Here is a 21250-nt window from a genome sequence, read left to right on the forward strand (position 1 = left end):
GAAAGACAGGCCAGCACTGGGGACAAGCCATGCTCAGTCACAATCCGTGTGAATGTCTCTCTAAAGCTTTGTTTTGATACTATTAGAGATAAAATAGAATGACGTAAACCTAACACACGTTTACACTGTAGCCTCCGAATACACAATTTCTACATTATCTTGTCAGTGGTAATGGGCCACAGTGATCTTCAGGAAATAGACAACAGACAATCTTTAAGATAAATACCGTTTTATCACACATTTGCACTTGTTGATTTTGTTTATGAGTGACAAATCAAAGCTTTCAATTTTGGCTGCTCAAAACTACAGTACGAACTACTATTAATAAACATGTTATGCTTATTGTGTTGTACAGTATGTGTGTTATAAACTAGCATGATGACCTTGGTATGTAACATACAATACAATATAGGAGGCGTATATGTTATGTGTCAAATCTATTTATATTATAATAAATAAATAAATAACTCTCCAAAACCAAAAACAACAGTCTGGTTGTCTTAGCCCCACTAGTGACGCCAGTGGCAAATATGAATCATAGCAGTGAGCTAAGCTAACGATGGTGTGCTGCTGTGCTGTCTGGAACTGAGCTAGGAGAACAAACTGTACCCTATCATGACAGCCAGGACCACAACAGAACCAAGGTGCGAAGAAAAGTCTGTGAAACCCAATATAAATGGTTATAGTGTGGACACTATACATAATTACTTTTGAATGTGTATGTATACTTACCTGCGGTATAGTAGTATTACTATTCATATATGCATTGCCGTTGTTATTGGCATTGGCATTGGCATTGATCGAGTTACCACAGACATGTTAGCTGCAACCTATGAAAGCCAGGCCCACAACTGAACCAAGGTGTAAAAAAAAGTCTGTGAAGCCCAACAGATGTACCAGAAAGCAGAACAAGCAGTGGCGTCATGCCCATTGAAACAGAGACATTTCAATAGGCAGAGAATGGGGATCCTGCATGTGCATGCCCCTTCAGTTTAGTCAATATTTAAGAAAATTGTCTGTAAGATGCTTTCTCAATTTCAGTATTGCGCATCCACCTCAATTTGACGTTGTAAAGGAAAAACTAAACATGATGACAAATCCATTTTATGCTTGTTTTAATAAAGTAATTTACATGACAATTAACGTTTTATAAACTCTTGATAACAATAAATGAAGATATTGACAATTTATAAAGGCATTTTCCATAAAGAAGAATTTAAACATCAGATCACAATAGGTCTTATTTACAGAATGTTTTAGTTCGTCAGGACTATGATTTGTCCTGATAATTGACGGTAAACCATTTACTAACAGAGCAATAAAACAGTTGAAACAAGGACAATGACCCAACAGGACAATGACCCAAAAACAGACCTCCAGGCTGTGTAAGGGCTATTTGACCAAGAAGGAGAATGATGGAGTGCTGCATCAGATGACCTAGTCTCTACAATCACCCAACCTCAACCCAACTGAGATGGTTTGGGATGAGTTGGACCGCAGAGTAAAGGAAAAGCAGCCAACAAGTGTTCAGCATATGTCCGAATTCCTTCAAGACTGTTGGAAAAGCATTCCAGGTGACTACCTCATGAAGCTGGTTGAGAGAATGCCAAGAATGTGCAAAGCTGTCATCAAGGCGAAGGTTGGCTACTTTGAAGAATCTCAAATATATAATATATTTTGATTTGTTTAACAGTTTTTTGGTTACTACATGATTCCATATATGTTATTTCATAGTTTTGATGGCTTCATTATTATTCTACAATGTAGAAAATAGTACAAATAAAGAAAAACCCTGGAATGAGTAGGTGTGTCCATACTTTGACTGGTACTGTAAATTTATAGATATACCAGTCCAATATATAAATGCATTTGCCTGCTTCACATACTATATACAGTGCCTTCGGAAAGTATTCATAGCCCTTGACTTTTTCCACATTTTGTTGTGTTCAGCCTGAATTTAAAATTGCATTTAGATTGTGTGTCACGGATCTATGCACAATACCCCATAATGTCAAAGCGGAATTATGTTTTTAGACATTTTTTACAAATTAATAAAAAATGAAAAGCTTAAATGTCTTGAGTCAATAAGTATTCAACACCTTTGTCATGGTAAGCCTAAATAACTTCAAGAGTATAAATATGCTTACCAAGTCAGATAATAAATTGCACGGACTAACTATGTGTGCAAAATGGCGTTTAACATGATTTTTGAATCACTACCCCATCTCTGTACCCCACACAAACAATTATCTGTAAGGTCCCTCAGCCGAGCAGTGAATTTCAAGCACATATTCAACCACAAAGACCAGGGAGGTTTTCCAATGCCTCGCAAAGAAGGGCACCCATTGGTAGATGGGTAAAATTGTAAAAAAAGCAGACATTGCATATCGCCTTGAGCATGGTGAAGTTATTAATTACACTTTGGATGATGTATCAATACACCCAGTCACTACAATGACGAGACAGCCTACAGGGAGGAGGTGAGGGCTCTGGGAGTGTGGTGCCTGGAAAACAACCTCTCACTCAACGTCAACAAAACAAAGGAGATGATCGTGGTCTTCAGGAAACAGCAGAGGGTGCACCCCCCTATCTATATCGACGGGACCGCAGTGGAGAAGGTGGAAAGCTTCAAGTTCCTTGGCATACACATCACTGACAATCTGAAATGGACCACCCACACAGACTGTGTGGTGAAGAAGGCGCAACAGAGCCTCAGGAGGCTAAAGAAATTTGGCTGGTCACCTAAATCCCTCACAAACTTTTACAGATGCACAATTGAGAGCATCCTGTCGGGCTGTATCAACTGCATCGCCTGAAACCGTAGTGCTCTCCAGAGGGTGGTGCAGTCTGTCCAACGCATCACCAGGGGCACACTGCCTGCCCTCCAGGACACGTACAGCACCGGAAGGAAAGCCAAAAATATATTTTTGAAAGTCTGATGGCCTTGAGATAGAAGTTGTTTTTCCCAGCTTTGATGCACCTGTACTGACCTTGACTTCTGGATGATAGCAGGGTGAACAGGCAGTGGCTCGGGTGGTTGATGTCCTTTATGATATTTTTGGCGTTCCTGTGACATCGGGTGCTGTAGGTGTCCTGGAGGGCAGGCAGTGTGCCCCTGGTGATGCGGTGGGTAGACCGCACCACCCTCTGGAGAGCACTACGGTTGCAGGCGGTGCAGTTGCCGTACCAGGTGGTGATACAGCCTGACAGGATGCTCTCAATTGTGCATCTGTAAAAGTTTGGGGTTTGAGGGTCTTAGGGACAATTTCTTCAGCCTCCTGAGGTTGAAGAGGTGCTGTTGCACCTTCTTCACCACACTGTCTGTGTGGGTGGACCATTTCAGATTGTCAGTGATGTGTACGCCGATGAACTTGAAGCTTTCCTACTTCTCCACTGCGGCCCCGTCGATGTAGATAGGGGGGTGCACCCTCTGCTGTTTCCTGTTTCCTGAGTCATGATCTGATTTGCCGAAGGGAGGGCGGGGGAGGTCCTTGTAGGCATCTCGAAAGGGGGAGTAGCAGTGTTCCAGTGTTTTTCCAGAGTGAGTACTACAGTCAATGTGTTGATAGAACTTCGGTAGCGTTTTCCTCACATTTGCTTTGTTAAAATCCCTAGCTACAATAAATACGACCGCAGGATATGTGGTTTCCAGTTTGCATAAAGTGTAGTCCCTAGAAGATCCCAGAAATATTCCAGACGCACAAAAAGCTTATTTCTCTCAAATTTGGAGCACAAATTTGTTTATATCCCTGTTATTGAGCATTTCTCCTTTATCAAGATAATCCATCCACCTAACAGGTGTGGCATATTAAGAAGCTGATTAAACAGCATGATCATTACACAGGTGCATCTTGTGCTGGGAACAATAAAAGGCCACTCCAAAATGTGCAGTTTTGTCACACAACATAATTCAATAAATGTCTTAAGTTTTGAGGAGCGTGAAATTGGCATGCTGACTGCAGAAATGTCCACCAGAGCTGTTGCCAGAGAATTTAATGTTAATTTCTCTACCATAAGCCACCTCTAATGTCGTTTTAGAGAATTTGTCAGTACGTCCAACAGGCCTCACAACCGCAGACCACGTGTATGGGGTTGTGTGGTTGAACGGTTTGCCCCATGGTGGAGGTGGGGTTATGGTATGGGCAGGTATAAGCTACGGACAACAAACACAATTGCATTTTATTGATGGCAATTTGAATGCACGGAGATACTGTGACGAGATCCTGAGGCCCATTGTTGTGCCATTCATCTGCCGCCATCACTCCATGTTTCAGCATGATAATGCATAGCCCCATGTCGCAAGGATCTGTACACAATTCCTGGAAACTGAAAATGTCCCAGTTCTTCCATGACCTGCATATTTACCAGACATGTCACCATATTAGCATGTTTGGGATGCTCTGAATCAACGTGTACGACAACATGTTCCAGTTCCCGCCAATATCTAGCAACTTCGCACAGCCATTGAAGGAGTGGAACAACATTCCATAGGCCACAATCAACAGCCTGATTAACTCTATGCAAAGGAGATGTGTCGCGCTGCATGAGGCAAATGGTGGTCACACCAGATACTGACTGATTTTCTGATCCACGCCCTACTTAAAAAAAAAAAAAGTCATATGAAATCCATAGATTAGGGCCTCATTTATTTATTTAAATGTACTGATTTCCTTATATCATTTGTCGCAATAAAGAAAGTTTGACAAAATAAAAGTCCACCCCTGTCGCATGGATAAAAATGTTGGCTATCTTAAAAAAAAAAAATCCTATATCTGCCGTTTCCATTACACATGTCACAATCACATTTTTTGTCGACATTACTTTCGTCGAATACAACTGGGTCAATGGCAACCTGCCTACTGTCTGTGTTCTTAGGGCACATGGGGTGTATTCATTCCGCTGATTCTGTTGCAAAACGTTTCTTAAATGGAAACAAACGGAATGAACTGGGGAGGGACTTATCTGAATTTGTCTAATAGAAACTCTTGTTTTAGTTGCAAAACGAAACTGTTTGGACTAATGATTACACCCCAGTTAACAGAATTCTCTCCATACAGTCCTTGTTCATTCAAGTACAAATAATTATACAGTGATGTCAAAAGGAATGTAGTTTTGAAACCTCGTAGAGGGCACAATTAAACCAAAATGCTAATACAGGGCAGTGTGAGCTACAGAGGAGCACAGCAGCACTTACCACAAAGCACTGTTTCTCTATCTCGCCACCCAGCTCGAAATGTGGTCTGACTTCACAAGAAGGCAAACATCCCCTGCTCTCTACTTCCTGTGTTGTAGAATGAGCGTGCTTCAAAAAAACCACAGGTGGGTCACGTGACTTGAAAGTTCCACATTCTGTGTTCCGCTATGTTCTGTGTTCTGTACATTGTCATTCAACCGGCTCTGTGTGATGCCTTTAGAAAATGATTATGACTCTGCATTGTTGTGCAAGACTGAGGGAGTAGCTCTGTACTCATGAATAAATCCTTCCTGTAGAAGAGAGGCTGCAACCAAAGAAAAGAGCAAGAGGAAAGAGAGGAAGAAGAGAGAGAGAGAAAGAAAGAAAGAAAAGAGATGGAGTCACAGGGCGAAGGGTACCCTCCCTTTTCGGTCTCAACTGGTGGTGGTAAGTTCTTTATGAAACTACAGAAGATGGTACATGATTACTTTGACTAGAGCTTGAATCTGTTTGATGATGTAAATGTATTTAGGTGCTAAAAAAACATAAATATTTGAAAAGTCATCAGTAAACGTCTAAATAACTGATGTCACAGCAGGCACAGTTTTGCTTTCTGTCACTCAATTTGTGGTCACACTATGGAAGTACAATACAATTCTCTCTCTTTCTTTACAGATGAGAGTATGCAAGGTGTTATGCAGAAAGAGTTGAACCACTCAACCAGTGCTCCCCCTCTTCCAGAACTTAGGCTAGTCCTGCTGGGAAGGAAAGGAACAGGGAAGAGCTCTGCAGCCAATACCATTCTGGGAGGAATAGGGGGGTTTGAGAGCGGCAGACCAACCGAGGAGTGCTCGAAAAAGCGAGCCGATCTAACCGGGAGACGAGTCACCGTGGTAGACACCCCTGGCTGGGAATGGTACTACCCGCTCAACAGCACCCCCGACTGGGTCCGGAGAGAGACATTGCGCAGCATGTCCCTGTGCTCCCCCGGACCTCACGTTATCCTGCTAGTGATACGTTCCTGCGCCTCGGTAACAGAGTCCTACAGGAAGCAAATAGAGGAGCACCTGGAGTCTCTGGGGGAAGGGGTGTTGGACCATACCATGTTGCTGTTCACCAGGGGCGACGAGCTGGGTGTGGTGCCCATGGAGCAGAGGATCCTGACGGGTGGGGCTGCCTTCCAGCAGCTGCTACGGAGGTGTGGGAACAGGTATGAAATTAAAATATTGCAATTTTTTGGTTGATATTGTCATCTTGGAGGAGTGTACATTCACTTTTATTACCAAATTTAATCTGCAGCATGGACTTTAACATGCAAGTAATTTAGTTTAGCAGACAATCTTATTGACTATGAAAAGCCAACTGACATTTACTCCTGAGGTGCTGACATTTTGCACCCTCTATAACCAGTGTGATTATTATTTGACCCTGCTGAACATCTATGAACGTTTGAACAGCTTGAAGAACGATCTGGCCTTAATGGCCATGTACTCTTATATTCTCCACCCGGCACAGCCAGAAGAGGATTGGCCGCCCCTCAGACCCTGGTTCCTCTCTAGGTTTCTTCCCAGGTTCCTGCCTTTCTATGGAGTTTTTCTTAGCCACCGTGCTTCTACATCTGCATTGCTTGCTCTCTGGGGTTTTAGGCTGGGTTTCTGTATAAGCACTTTGTGACAAGTGCTGATGCAAAAAGGGCTTTATAAATATATTTGATTGATTGATTGATAATCAGTGCATTAAGCTAAGGAAGGTAATGTAGGCAAAACATCCACGTATCACAACACATATCCCAAGTCAAATTGTCTACATAATAAAAGCTATCTGAGTGCAAGAAAGGAAAGAACAAGAATAAGGTTTTTATTTCTGTTTTGTCGTCTTCCAGGTACCATATCCTGGACAATAAGAGCCGGGGAGACGGAACTCAGGTAAGGGAGCTACTGAGGAAGATGGTGGAGATGGTGGAGAACAAGGGAGGACATTTTGGGGCAGATCCTGCCCTCCTGAGGTTGGAGGCAGACGGGAGGAGGAGAGCGAGGGAACGGCGGAAGAGGCAGAGACAGATGGAGGCCCAGACTCAGAGGGGTACCATCAGAGCTGTGCTTATGAGTGAGTTCCTTAAAAGTGTCAATGTAAACTCAGCAAAAAAAGAAACGTCCTCTCACTGTCAACTGCGTTTATTTTCAGCAAACTTAACATGTGTAAATATTTGTATGAACATAACAAGATTCAACAACTGAGACATAAACTGAACAAGTTCCACAGACATGTGACTAACAGAAATTGAATAATGTGTCCCGGAACAAAGGGGGGGTCAAAATCAAAAGTATCAGTCAGTATCTGGTGTGGCCACCAGCTGCATTAAGTACTGCAGTGCATCTCCTCCTCATGGACTGCACCAGATTTGCCAGTTCTTGCTGTGAGATGTTACCCCACTCTTCCACCAAGGAACCTGCAAGTTCCCGGACATTTCTGGGGGGGAATGGCCCTAGCCCTCACCCTCCGATCCAACAGGTCCCAGACGTGCTCAATGGGATTGAGATCCGGTTTCTTCGCTCGCCATGGCAGAGCACTGACATTCCTGTCTTGCAGGAAATCACGCACAGAATGAGCAGTATGGCTGATGGCATTGTCATGCTGGAGGGTCATGTCAGGATGAGCCTGCAGGAAGGGTACCACATGAGGAAGGAGGATGTCTTCCCTGTAACACACAGCGTTGAGATTGCCTGTAATGACAACAAGCTCAGTCCAATGATGCTGTGACACACCGCCCCAGACCATGACGGACCCTCCCCCTCCAAATCAATCCCACTCCAGAGTACAGGCCTCGGTGTAACGCTCATTCCTTCGACAATAAACGCGAATCCGACCATCACCCCTGGTGAGACAAAACCACGACTCGTCAGTGAAGAGCACTTTTTGCCAGTCTTGCCTGGTCCAGCGACGGTGAGTTTGTGCCCATAGGCGACGTTCTTGCCGGTGATGTCTGGTGAGGACCTGCCATACAACATGCCTACAAGCCCTCAGTCCAGCCTCTCTCAGCATATTGCGGACAGTCTGAGCACTGATGGAGGGATTGTGCGTTCCTGGTGTAACTCGGGCAGTTGTTGTTGCCATCCTGTACCTGTCCTGCAGGTGTGATGTCCGATCCTGTGCAGGTGTTGTTACACGTGGTCTGCCACTGCGAGGATGATCAGCTGTCCGTCCTGTCTCCCTGTAGCGCTGTCTTAGGCGTCTCACAGTATGGATATTGCAATTTATTGCAATTTATTGCAATTTATTGCCCCAATTTATTGCCCAATTTATTGCCCCTGTTATTTCCCCTTTATTTAACCAGGTAAGCTAGTTGAGAACAAGTTGTCATTTACAACTACGACCTGGCCAAGATAAAGCAAAGCAGTGAGACACAAACAACAACACAGAGTTACACATGGAATAAACAAGCGTACAGTCAATAACACAATATAAAAAAAGAACGTCTATATACAGTGTGTGCAAATGGCATAAGGAGGTAAGGCAATAAATAGGCCATAGTAGCGAAGTAATTACAATTTAGCAAATTTACACTGGAGTGATAGATGAGCAGATGTGGATGTGCAAGTAGAAATACTGGTGTGCAAAAGAACAGAAAAGTAAGTAAAAACAATATGGGGATGAGGTAGGTAGATTGGGTGGGCTATTTACAGATACTCTATGTACAGCTGCAGCGATCGGTTAGCTGCTCAGATAGCTGATGTTTAAAGTTAGTGAGGGAAATATAAGTCTCCAGCTTCAGCAATTTTGGCAATTCGTTCCAGTCATTGGAAGGAGAGAACTGGAAGGAAAGGCGGCCAAAAGAGGTGTTGGCTTTGGGGATCACCAGTGAGATATACCTGCTGTAGCGCGTGCTACGGGTGGGTGTTGTTATCGTGACCAGTGAGCTAACATAAGGCAGAGCTTTACCTAGCATAGACTTATAGATGACCAGGAGCTAGTGGGTCTGGCGACGAATATGTAGTGAGGGCCAGCCGACTAGGGCATACAGGTCGCAGTGGTGGGTGGTATAAGGGGCTTTGGTGACAAAACGGATGGCACTGTGATAGACTGCATCCAGTTTGCTGAGTAGAGTATTGGAAGCTATTTTGTAAATGACATCGCCGAAGTCGAGGATCGGTAGGATAGTCAATTTTACGAGGATATGTTTGGCGGCGTGAGTGAAGGAGGCTTTGTTGCGAAATAGGAAGCTGATTCTAGATTTCATTTGGATTGGAGATGTTGGAGGAGAGTTTACAGTCTAGCCAGACACCTAGGTATTTGTAGTTGTCCACATATTCTAAGTCAGAACTGTCCAGAGTAGTGATGCAAGTCGGGCGGGCGGGTACGGGCAGCGAACGGTTGAAAAGCATGCATTTGGTTTTACTAGCATTTAAGAGGCCAGGGGAGGAGTGTTGTATGGCATTGAAGCTCGTTTGGAGGTTAGTTAACACTGTGTCCAAAGAAGGGCCAGATGTATACAGAATGGTGTCGTCTGCATAGAGGTGGATCAGAGCGACATCGTTGATATACACAGAGAAAAGAGTCGGCCCGAGAATTTAACCCTGTAGAACCCCCATAGAGACTGCCAGAGGTCCGGACAACAGGCCCTCCAATTTGACACACTGAACTCTGTCTGAGAAGTAGTTGGTGAACCAGGCAAGGCAATCATTTGAGAAATCAAGGCTGTTGAGTCTGCCGATAAGAATACAGTGATTGACAGAGTCGAAAGCCTTGGCCAGGTCGATGAAGACGGCTGCACAATACTGTCTTTTATCGATGGCGGTTATGATATTGTTTAGTACCTTGAAGCTGGCTGAGGTGCACCCGTGACCAGCTTGAAAACCGGATTGCACAGCGGAGAAGGTACAGTGGGATTCGAAATGGTCAGTGATCTGTTTGTTAACTTGGCTTTCGAAGACTTTAGAAAGGCAGGGCAGGATGGATATATGTCTATAACAGTTTGGGTCTAGAGTGTCACCCCCTTTGAAGAGGGGGATGACCGCGGCAGCTTTCCAATCTTTAGGGATCTTGGACAATACAAAAGAGAGGTTGAACAGACTGGTAATAGGGGTTGCAACAATGGAGGTGGATAATTTTAGAAAGAGGGTCCAGATTGTCTAGCTCAGCTGATTTGTACGGGTCCAGGTTTTGCAGCTCTTTCAGACCATCTGCTATCTGGATTTGGGTGAAGGAGACGATGGGGAGGCTTGGGCAAGTAGCTGCAGGGGGTGCGGAGCGGTTGGCCGGGGTTGGTGTAGCCAGGAGGAAAGCATGGCCAGCCGTAGAGAAACGCTTATTGAAATTCTCGATTATCGTGGATTTATCGGTGGTGACAGTGTTACCTAGTGTTACCTAGTGCAGTGGGTAGCTGGGAGGAGGTGCTCTTATTCTCCATGGACTTTACAGTGCCCCAAAACGTTTTGGAGTTAAAGCTACAGGATGCAAATTTCTGTTTTAAAAAGCTAGCCTTTGCTTTCCTGACTGACTGAGTGTATTGATTCCTGACTTCCCTGAAAAGTTGCATATCGCGGGGACTATTCGATGCTAGTGCGGACTGCCACAGGATGTTTTTGTGCTGGTCGAGGGCAGTCAGGTCTGGAGTGAACCAAGGGCTAAAACTGTTCTTAGATTTTTTGATAGGGGCATGCTTATTTAAGATGATGAGGAAAGCACTTTGAAAGAACAACCAGGCATCCTCGACTGACGGGATGAGGTCAATATCCTTCCAAGATACCCAGGCCAAGTCGATTAGAAAGGCCTGTTCGCATAAGTATTTTAGGGAGCGTTTGACAGTGATGAGGGGTTGTCGTTTGACCGCGGACCCATAGCGGATGCAAGCAATGAGGCAGTGATCACTGAGATCCTGATTGAAAACAGCAGAGGTGTATTTGGAGGGCAAGTTGGTCAGGATAATATCTATGAGGGTGCCCATGTTTACGGATTTAGGGTTGTACCTGGTGGGTTCCTTGATAATTTGTGTGAGATTGAGGGCATCCAATTTAGATTGTAGGACTGCTGGGGTGTTAAGCATATCCCAGTTTAGGTCACCTAACAGTACAAACTCTGAAGATAGATGGGGGGCAATCAATTCACATATGGTGTCCAGGGCACAGCTGGGAGCTGAGGGGGGTTTCTAACAGGTGGCAACAGTGAGAGACTTATTTCTGGAGATATACATTTTTAAAATTAGAAGCTCAAACTGTTTGGGCATAGACCTGGAAAGTATGACAGAACTTTGCAGGCTGTCTCTGGAGTAGATTGCAACTCCTCTCCTTTGGCAGTTCTATCTTGACGGAAAATGTTGTAGTTGGGTATGAAAATCTCAAAATTTTTGGTGGCCTTCCTAAGCCAGGATTCAGACATGGCAAGGACATCAGGGTTTGCGGTGTGTGCTAAAGCAGTGAGTAAAACAAACTTAGGGAGGAGGCTTCTGATGTTAACATGCATGAAACCAAGGCTTTTTCGGTTACAGAAGTCAACAAATGAGAGTGCCTGGGTGCACGCAGTGCCTGGGTTAAACTCCACATCACCCGAGGAACAGAGGAGTAGGATGAGGATACGGCTAAAGGCTATCAAAACTGGTTGTCTAGTGCGTTGGGGACAGAGAATAAAAGGAGCAGATTTCTGGGCATGGTAGAATAGATTCAGGGCATAATGTACAGACAGGGGTATGGTGGGTTGCGGGTACAGTGGAGGTAAACCCAGGCACCGAGGGATGATAAGAGAGTTTGCATCTCTGGACGGGCTAGTTATGCTGGGTGAGGTCACTGCATGTGTGGGAGGTGGGACAAAGGAGGTATCTGAGGCATGTTGAGTGGGACTAGGGGCTCCGCAGTAAACTAAAACAATGATGACTATCCTAATCAACAGTGTACAAGGCATATTGACATTTGAGAGAGACATAAAGTGAGGCATAAAGCAATCACAGGTGTTGATTGGGAGAGCTAGTTAAGACAACAATGGGTAAGACAACATCAGCTAATCAGCTAAGACAACAACAACAGGTAAAATGTTGATGAATGGGCAGAGAGGGTCGGTTAACTACACACAGGGCCTGAGTTCGAGGCTGGGGCTGACAGATAAACAAAAAATCAACAAAATGGAGTACCGTGATTAATAAACAGTCCAGCAGGCATCAGCTATGTAGCCAAGTGATCATAGGGTCCAGTGAACAGCAATAGATGGAACAGTGAAGCCGCGGGGTAGTCGTTATTACGCTAGCACGCGGGAGACACAGCGTTTAAAGTTAGCAGGCCGGGGTAAGTAGAAGCGTCTGCTTCGACGTCCAGCAAAGGCCCAGTTGAGAGCACAGCGGATTGAGTTACGTCGGTGGACCAGTCGTGGTGGTACAGCGGGGCGCTGTGTTGACAATGGGTCCGGGCCAGATGGCGGAAGAGGTATTGTAGTTGCAGTAATTTTGTTTGCTAGCCGGGAGATGCGCCTGGCTCGCCACTAACTGGTGCTAGCTTCGGGGCAGGGGCGTTAGCCACTATAGCCACTCGGTAGCAGCTAGCTGGCAGCGATGATCCAATGCAAAGGTCCAGAGCTTACGGCAAGGATCCGGTGGAGTAGTGGATTCTAGCCGTGTTGGCGTAGATTCCGGGAGCCATCGGCTGAGTAGCCGAGTGATCACAGAGTAGGCCGGGAGGTGGGCCTGGCTCGGGGCTAGCTTCGGGGCTGGGTCACTTGGTGGCAGCTAGCTAGCTGTGATGATCAGGAGTAATGGTCCAGGGTTTACGGCAGGAATCTGGCGTTGTAGTGAAGAAAACAGTCCGATACTGGCAGGCTGGCAAGTATTATCCAGGCTAGAATAAACGGCTGGTGTCTGTGCAGAAGGTAAAGGCCGCTAGCAGTGGCTAACAATGACTAAATAGCTAATAGCTAATTAGCTGGCTAGCTTCTGATGGAGGTTCTGGTCTAAACAATAGCGGATCCGTGTCACATTGGGTGAGGCGGGTTACCAGAAGATATATTTAATTAAAAAATGGAAAAGAGATTGAAAATACATTTAAATATATACAAAAAGTAAAAAATCCCAAAAGTAAACGAGAGGACGACAAACCACGTCTGCAGTCCTCATGCCTCCTTGCAGCATGCCTAAGGCACATTCACGCAGATCAGCAGGGATCCTGGGCATCTTTCTTTTGGTGTTTTCAGAGTCAGTAGAAAGGCCTCTTTAGTGTCCTAAGTTTACATAACTGTGACATTAATTGCCTACTGTCTGTAAGCTGTTAGTGTCTTAACAACCGTTCCACAGGTGCATGTTCATCAATTGTTTATGGTTCATTGAACAAACATGGGAAACAGTGTTTAAACCCTTTAAAATGAAGATCTGTGAAGTTATTTCGATTTTTACGAATTATCTTTGAAAGACAGGGCCCTGAAAAAGGTGACGTTTCTGTTTCTGCTGTGTTTAGGATGACCCATTTGATTATCTTCTCTGAGTTAGAATATTTCCTCACCAGCATAACACTGTATCAAAAAACATAAAGCGAAAATGATGTGTGATGAATACGTTGTTGTCTTAAATTCAAAACCTCTGATCATGTTTTTCAATCTATATGTCATTTTACTATCCTTATGGGAAATAGGACCTAGGGAGATACATAAGCTTAAACTAATAGGAATACCTAAACAGATGTGACATACAGTACACTCTGATAACCACTAAATATTCCAACCCTGAAATCTTGTGCCCCCTCTCCCTGACAGCTGACGCTGGATCCCAGGGCTCTGATTGGGATGGGAAACAACCATTCTCCAAGGGTACTCGTCGTCTCCCAGAGCTGAGACTGGTCCTCCTGGGAGAGAGAGAGACGGGGAAGAGCTCGGCTGGGAACACCATACTGGGTGGAGGTGGAGAAGCAGCAGGGTTCTTCCAGACAGGGAGAGTGACGGAGGAGTGTGCCCGGTGCCAGGCAGAGGTCGTTTTTACATTTACATTGTAGTCATTTAGCAAACGCTATGTTCAGCGTGACTAACAGTCAGTGCATTCAACTATGGTATGGGTAAAAACAACCACATATCATAAAGTTATCTTCAGAAAGCCACTATCAGCATAATCAGTCCTAGTAATAAAATACAAAAGCGAGTCAGTGTGTTGTGAGACAACAGTAATGTGTATCTTATTTTGCCATTTTTAGGTAGCCATGAGGCTGGTCACCGTGGTGGACACACCCGGTTGGGAAGGTGGAGTAGCAGGCCCCACCCCAGAGAGGGTAAAGCGGGAGATGGTGTGGGGTAGCGTGTCCCTGTGCCCCCCGGGACCCCACGCTGTGCTCCTCACCCTGAGGGTGGACACCCTGGTCGGTTCCACACCTGTAAGAGAACACCTGGAGCTCCTGGGGGAAGAGGTCTGGAGGCATGCTGTCCTCCTGTTCACCCATGGAGACCAGCTGAGGGAGGGGGTGGGCATTGAGCAGCACATCCAAAGCGGGGGGAGGGACCTTAAGTGGCTGGTGGAGAAGTGTGGGAGCAGGTATGTCTGCTGTCCTTATCTCTCTGTTTTGGTTGTTGTCGTTTCTTGTTCTTCTGTTTAATTCGTAATCTTCCTCCGTAAGGCGTATTGAGACATTGTGATAATGCACTGAAAAGTAAAAACTTGACTTGACAGGTACCACGTCATCAGTAATCTGAATGGATGTGGGGACGCCGCTCAGGTGTCAGGCCTGCTGGAGAAGGTCGAGAAGATGGTGGCCGGGAACAGGTGCGAGGCCTTCTCGTCGCTAGTGCAGGAGGTCAGCGACCTCACCAGACAGAGGAATGAGAAATCCAACCAGCGTCTCAAAGAGGTTGGTGACAAGATGCAGCGTCAGGAGATGGAGCTCAAGAGGATGAGGGAGAGGGAGGTCAAGAGCATCCGCTGGTTTTTCGATCGGAAGAAGAAAGTTAAATCTCCGGGGAAGTCAGGCGTGGAAAAAGAGGAGGATGGAGGGGAGGAGGAGGAAGAGAAAAGGAGTGATGGGAGGAAGAACGAAATGGGCGAACTGGAGGAGAGGATTAGGTGGCTGACAGAGGATAAGGAGAGAGAGATTCAGGATCTGGCCGCGGAAAACTACAGATTCATCGCTGCGCTCGATCAGAGAAGCAGAGAGCTAGAGGAGATAGTCATCAAGCGAGAGGAGAAAGAGAGAGAGATTGAAGAGCTGAACGAGAGAGTTGATGAGCAGCAAGTGAAACTGCTCGACCTTGAGCGTGTCGTCGAGGAGAAAGAACAAGATAAAAAAGAGAGGGAGGAAGAGTTTAGAGGAAAGCATCAGGAATGGAGGAGGGAAGCAGAGGAGTTGAAAGACAGGATAGCCCTGGAAGAAAAAGAAAAAGAGGAATGGATAGAAAGAGGAAAAACGTCACAGAACGAGATGTATGAGTCAAAACAGTTGTATGAGGAGAGACGTTTACAGTATGAGGAAGAGATGCAGAGAAAACTGCATGAAAAAGAGGAAGAGATGGAGAGAAAACTGCATGAAAAAGAGGAAGAGATGGAGAGAAAAGTGCATGAAAAAGAGGAAGAGATGGAGAGAAAAGTGCATGAAAAAGAGGAAGAGATGGAGAGAAAACTGCATGAAAAAGAGGAAGAGATGGAGAGAAAACTGCATGAAAAAGAGGAAGAGATGGAAGGAGTGAGACTGCTATCTGAGACAAGGGAGACAGAAAGGAGGGATGAGCAAAGAAAGAGAGACGAAAGGGAAAAGAAAGAGATGAGCAAGCTGAAAGAAATCATTGAAAAGAAAAATAAAGAAATAACTGATACACAGCAATTGGTTACAGAGAAAGAAAAAGAGATTGTGAAAGTGAGGGCGAGATCCGTTGACAACGTAAAAGAAATTGAGCGGCTGAAAGAAAACAACGAACAGCAGGAGTCTGAGGCGGTGGCAATGCAACGGCAACACACAGAGGACAAAAGTAGGAGAGATGCCGAGTCAATGGACAAGTTACGAGGGAAAGAAGTGGAGCTCAACAACTTAAAACAAAAGGACGGGGAAAATAAGAGAGAACTCGTCAGTTTAAGGCAAACCATTAAACAAACAAAAACAGAACTGGAAAACTTAACTGCCATGATGGAGAAGGAAAGGATGAACATGATACAGGAATATGAAAAGGAAATGAAGACGAAGGAAGAGGAGATGAGGTTGATGTTAGAAGACAACGAAAGTGCTACCAGCCAACTGCAGAAAATGGAGGAAGAAAGTAGAAGGAACATTTCAGGCATGACAGAATGCTTAAGGGACAGCCAGAGGAAGGTTGAGGTACTGCAGGAGCTGAACGTGAAATTGAAGAAAGAGATGGACAACCTCAGGAAGAAGTGTCAGGAGTATGAGGGGGACCAGGGGGTTCAGAGGACCGAGAGGGAGAGCAGGGAGGCTGACATCAGGGAGCTGCTCTGTGGATATGAAGAGCAGTTAAAAAACAAAGATGGGGAAATCCACCATGTTATGGAAGAGCGGGACCTGGAGGTTGCTGCGTTGAAACAGACGAACGATGAGAGACAGAAGGAGCTGGAGAAAATGAAAGAAGAGAAGGAGGTGAGAGAGAAACAGGTGGATGAGATACGAGGGTGTTATGAGAAGAATCTGAGAGAAAGACAGAATGAGCTGAAACAGACGGCTGAGGAAAAGGAGAAAGAGCTTGAGAAAAGGGAGAGAGTGTATAATGAGAAGGAACGAGAACAAGCAAGAAGTAAAGAAGTGCTGGATAACAGAGGATGCGAACTTGAGACAAAAGAGGCAGAGCTAGTGAAAAGAGAAGAAGTGCTAGTGAAAGGAGAGGAAGTGCTAGTGAAAGGAGAGGAAGAGCTAGTGAAAAGAGAGGAAGGGCTAGTGAAAGGAGAGGAAGGGCTAGTGAAAAGAGAGGAAGGGCTAGTGAAAGGAGAGGAAAGGCTAGTGAAAAGAGAGGAAGGGCTAGTGAAAGGAGAGGAAAGGCTAGTGAAAAGAGAGGAAGAACTGGAGAAAAGAGAGGAAGGGCTAGTGAAAACAGAGGAAGAGCTAGTCAAAAGAGAGGAAGATCTAGTGAAAGGAGAGGAAAATCTAGCGAAAGGAGAGGAAGAGCTATTCAAAAGAGAAGAAGAATTAGTGAAAGGAGAGGAAGAGCTAATGAAAAGAGAGGAAGAGCTAGTGAAAAGACAGGAAGAGCTAGTGAAAGGAGAGGAAGAGCGAGTGAAAAGAGAGGAAGAGCTAGTGAAAAGAGAGGAAGAGCTAGTGAAAGGAGAGGAAAATCTAGCGCAAGGAGAGGAAGAGCTATTCAAAAGAGAAGAAGAATTAGTGAAAGGAGAGGAAGAACTAGTGAAAAGAAAGGAGGAGCTATTCAAAAGAGAAGAAGAATTAGTGAAAGGAGAGGAAGAGCTAGTAAAAGGAGAAGAAGCGCTAGTGAAAGGAGAGGAAGAGCTAGTCAAACAAGAGGAAGTGCTAGTAAAAAGACAGGAAGAGCTAGTGAAAGGAGAGGAAGAGCTAGTCAAACAAGAGGAAGTGCTAGTGAAAAGACAGGAAGACCAAGTTAAAGGAGAGGAAAAGCTAGTGAAAAGAGAGGAAGAGCTATTCAAAAGAGAGGAAGTGCAAGTTAAAGAAGAGGAAAAGCTAGTGAAAAGACAGGAACAGCTAGTGAAAGGAGAGGAAAAGCTAGTGAATAGAGAGAAAATGCTTGTGAAAAGAGAAGAAGAACTTGAGAAAAGAGAGGAAGAACTTGAGAAAAGAGAGGAAGAACTAGTGAAAAGAGAGGAAGAGCTAGTGAAAGGAGAGGAAGAACTTGAGAAAAGAGAGGAAGAACTAGTGAAAAGAAAGGAAGAGCTAGTGAAAAGAGAGGAAGAGCTAGTGAAAGGAGAGGAAGAGCTAGTGAAAGGAGAGGAAGAGCTAGTGAAAAGAGAGGAAGAGCTAGTGAAAGGAGAGGAAGAGCTAGTGAAAGGAGAGGAAGAGCTAGTGAAAAGAGAGGAAGAGCTAGTGAAAAGAGAGGAAGAGTTAGTGAAAGGAGAGGAAGAGCTAGTGAAAAGAAAGGAAGAGCTAGTGAAAAGAGAGGAAGAGCTAGTGAAAAGAGAGGAAGAGTTGGAAAGTAGAAGACGAGAAGTAAAGAACTGGGAGGAAGATCTAGAAATAAGACAGAAAGGACAAGAAAAACGGAAACAGGAGTTGTGGAGCCAAGAAAAATGCTTGAAAAGAAAGGAAGAAGAGTCTGAAAGCCAAGAACAAAACATCTGCAGCAAGGAGCAAGATGTGGAGAAAATAGAAAAAGAGCTGCAAAACAGAAAGAACCAACTTGATAGTAGGGAATATGATTTAAAAACTTCGGAAGAAAATATTAAGAAAATCGAGCTGGATCTAGAAAACCTGCAGCGACAACAGGACAACCGTCAACTAGAGCTGGATGAAAGGGAAAATGAACAAGGGAGTGGGAAGATAGAACATCAGAACCAGAGAGAGGATCTGGAAAAAAGAGAGAGAGAACTGAGGGCCAGAGAACATGAACTCGACAACAGGGAACATGATTTGAGACGTGGAGAACAAGGGTTGGAAAACAAGGAAAAGGATGTGAACAACCGACACCGCGACATGGACAAAAGACAAGAAGAATTGGAAAATATACAACAAGACCTTGAGAAAAGGGAGCTTCACCTGGAGAATAGAGAAGAAAAAATAAAGAAGCATAGACAAGCTCTGGAAAAAAGAGAGAAAGAGATCCAAGAGAGCAAACAAGGACTTGAAAACAAAGAACACAATTTGAAGAATGAAGAGCAAGAGTTACTGAACAGGAGAACAGAGCTAGAAATTCAAGGGAAACATATGAGCAACAGGAGCCAAGACATGGAAAAGCTGGAGGGGGAGGTGGAAAACCATCAGCAAGAGCTAAAGAACAGAGAGGAAGGTTTTGACGAACAAATGCAAGAGTTGAGGAATTGGGAGCAGCGTCTAGAAAGACTTGAAACAGAACTAGAGAGGAGAGGGCATGAACAGAGGAATACAAATAATAGATTCAAGGAAAAGGAGCGAGAAGTGAATCATTTTGAAAAAGATCCGGATGGCAGAGATTATGACGTGGAGATCAGAGAGCCTAACGGATTGATACCAAGCCACGAAGCACATGGAGGAGATGTATGTGACATGACAGCAAGATATGATAATGTGACACTAGAGGGTATAGAGGATTCCCATATGATGTACCAGGAAGTAGGAGTGGTGGAGAAAGAAGGACAGGAACTGCAGGGAAAAGAACCAGAGAGGAGTGGAAGCATCACAGACCGGGAAGATCAGAAGATGATGGAATGTGCCTCGTCTGCAATCTTAAACAATAACAGTCAGTTTGAAAGAATGGCAGCGCCAGAAGAGAAAGAGGAGGCTAGACAGAATCTGGAAGAACAGATGATAGAAGAAGAAGGAGACAAGGAGAGAAATAGAGAGCATCCCAAACAGGAAGGGGATTCTCAGAACACAGGGAAGGAGTGTGTTCCGTTAAAAAGAGGGAGCCAGGATGAGATATGGCCGGAAGAATGTAAAAAGAGGGGGAGAATGGGTGAAGAGGAGGAAGAGGAGGATAATTATAAGGAAATTGAAGATGTAAACGTTATCTCAGACTTAAAGTTAACTCCAAGTCCAGGCCCCAGTGTAGAAAACACTAAACACATCCAAAGGTCTGAGCTGAGGCTGGTACTGTTAGGGGAGACTTGGTCCTCCCGTCACCCAGCAGGGTACACAATCCTGGGCAGGGAGGCCTCACACCCAGGTGAGTCCATCTCTATGCCATGGCGGGGACAAATCGCTGGAAGACAGGTCAGTGTGGTTGAACCACTTGGGCTAAAGTGGCGTAACGGACCAGACGGCAACACCTCCATCCCCACAGACCCAACACAGCTCCAGAACATCTTCCATAGTGTTTCCCTGTCCCACCCAGGTCCCCACGCTATCCTCCTGGTCCTACCAGCCTACCTGTCATTCACACAGAAGTATCGGAGAGCGGTGGAACACCATATGAGTGTGCTCGGGGAAGATAGTTGGCGTCGCACTATGGTGCTGTTTACGTGGGGGGAAGCTTTAGGGGAGAGCGCTGAGCAGCACATATTGAGGAATGGGGACCTCCAGTGGCTGGTGGGACAATGCGGCGGTAGACACCATATTCTGGCCAGCAGGAAGAACAACTCTCAAACAGCAGAGCTAATGGAGAAGATAGAGGAGATGGTGGCAGGAAACGGTGACTATCAATGTAATGGAGACTGATCTTCAGTTGGGATGAGTAGAGATAAATGGAGAGACAAAGGATGGACTGGGATGATATGAGAGGGAAATAATCAGTTGTTTGAAATCTTTGTGAACAGGCCAATGGCGGGATGTTTTATTTCATGTGTAGTTTTTAAATCATTTTTGATATAAAATATCATTCATTGATGAGGAGATATGCAACAGTTACCAAATACAGAGCCAAACTACAGAAGCAAAAGAAATCACGGATGAGTCGTTCACAAATGTCACAAATATTCCAACTTCAATGAATTATTCCTTGACAATCCTTTTACATACAAATGTCAAACATTTACCAAACATGCTTGCTCCAAAAGGACTTTTTCATGTGTTACATTTCAGCAAGATCCAAAATGTTGTGGTCGTTTTTTGTTCCAGTTTCGCACGGAACGACCACATAAGAATGCTTATAGGTAAAAAGTTGGATTTACAGTATGTGAGTTCATAGTTTCTCCACAAGATAGAGATCTTGTATCACTTTCTGTGGACGGCAGATGGAGCGTTTCAAGATGCTGATGTTCAACATGTTGATAATAAATTGGATTAAAGGAGTTGAAATGTGTCCAAGCACCAGTACGTTTAATGAAGACATCATAAGTGAAATATGAAGTAGGCTAATGTATACAGGGTCATAGTGGGCCAGGGCCCGTATCCACAGTATCGCAGAGTTGGAGTGCTGATCTAGGATTAGGTCCCCTCCTTGTCCATGCAATCTTATTCATGGAGATTTAAAAGATAAAACTGATCCTAGATCAACACTCCTACACTGAGATGCTTTGTGAAAACAGGCACATTTATAAAAAAAATAGAAGATAAACAGGAAAAACTAATCCCATTCTTGTAAAATGTG

The 21250-nt window shown here is 44.8% G+C and overlaps 1 protein-coding gene across 1 annotated transcript; it reads left to right on the plus strand.

Annotated features, from left to right (window-relative positions):
- The first annotated feature begins 5340 nt into the window (after positions 1–5340).
- LOC139534397 (trichohyalin) lies at positions 5341–20962 on the plus strand. The gene is made up of 6 exons (XM_071333518.1): positions 5341–5620; positions 5849–6383; positions 7056–7279; positions 13898–14109; positions 14329–14663; positions 14799–20962. Exons 1-6 carry the CDS (start codon positions 5569–5571, stop codon positions 20377–20379), a joined length of 6939 nt encoding a protein of 2312 aa, XP_071189619.1. The 5' UTR covers positions 5341–5568; the 3' UTR covers positions 20380–20962.
- Positions 20963–21250: the final 288 nt, after the last annotated feature.

The sequence above is a fragment of the Salvelinus alpinus genome, chromosome 11, assembly GCF_045679555.1.
Source record: "Salvelinus alpinus chromosome 11, SLU_Salpinus.1, whole genome shotgun sequence".
Classification (NCBI taxonomy): domain Eukaryota; kingdom Metazoa; phylum Chordata; class Actinopteri; order Salmoniformes; family Salmonidae; genus Salvelinus; species Salvelinus alpinus.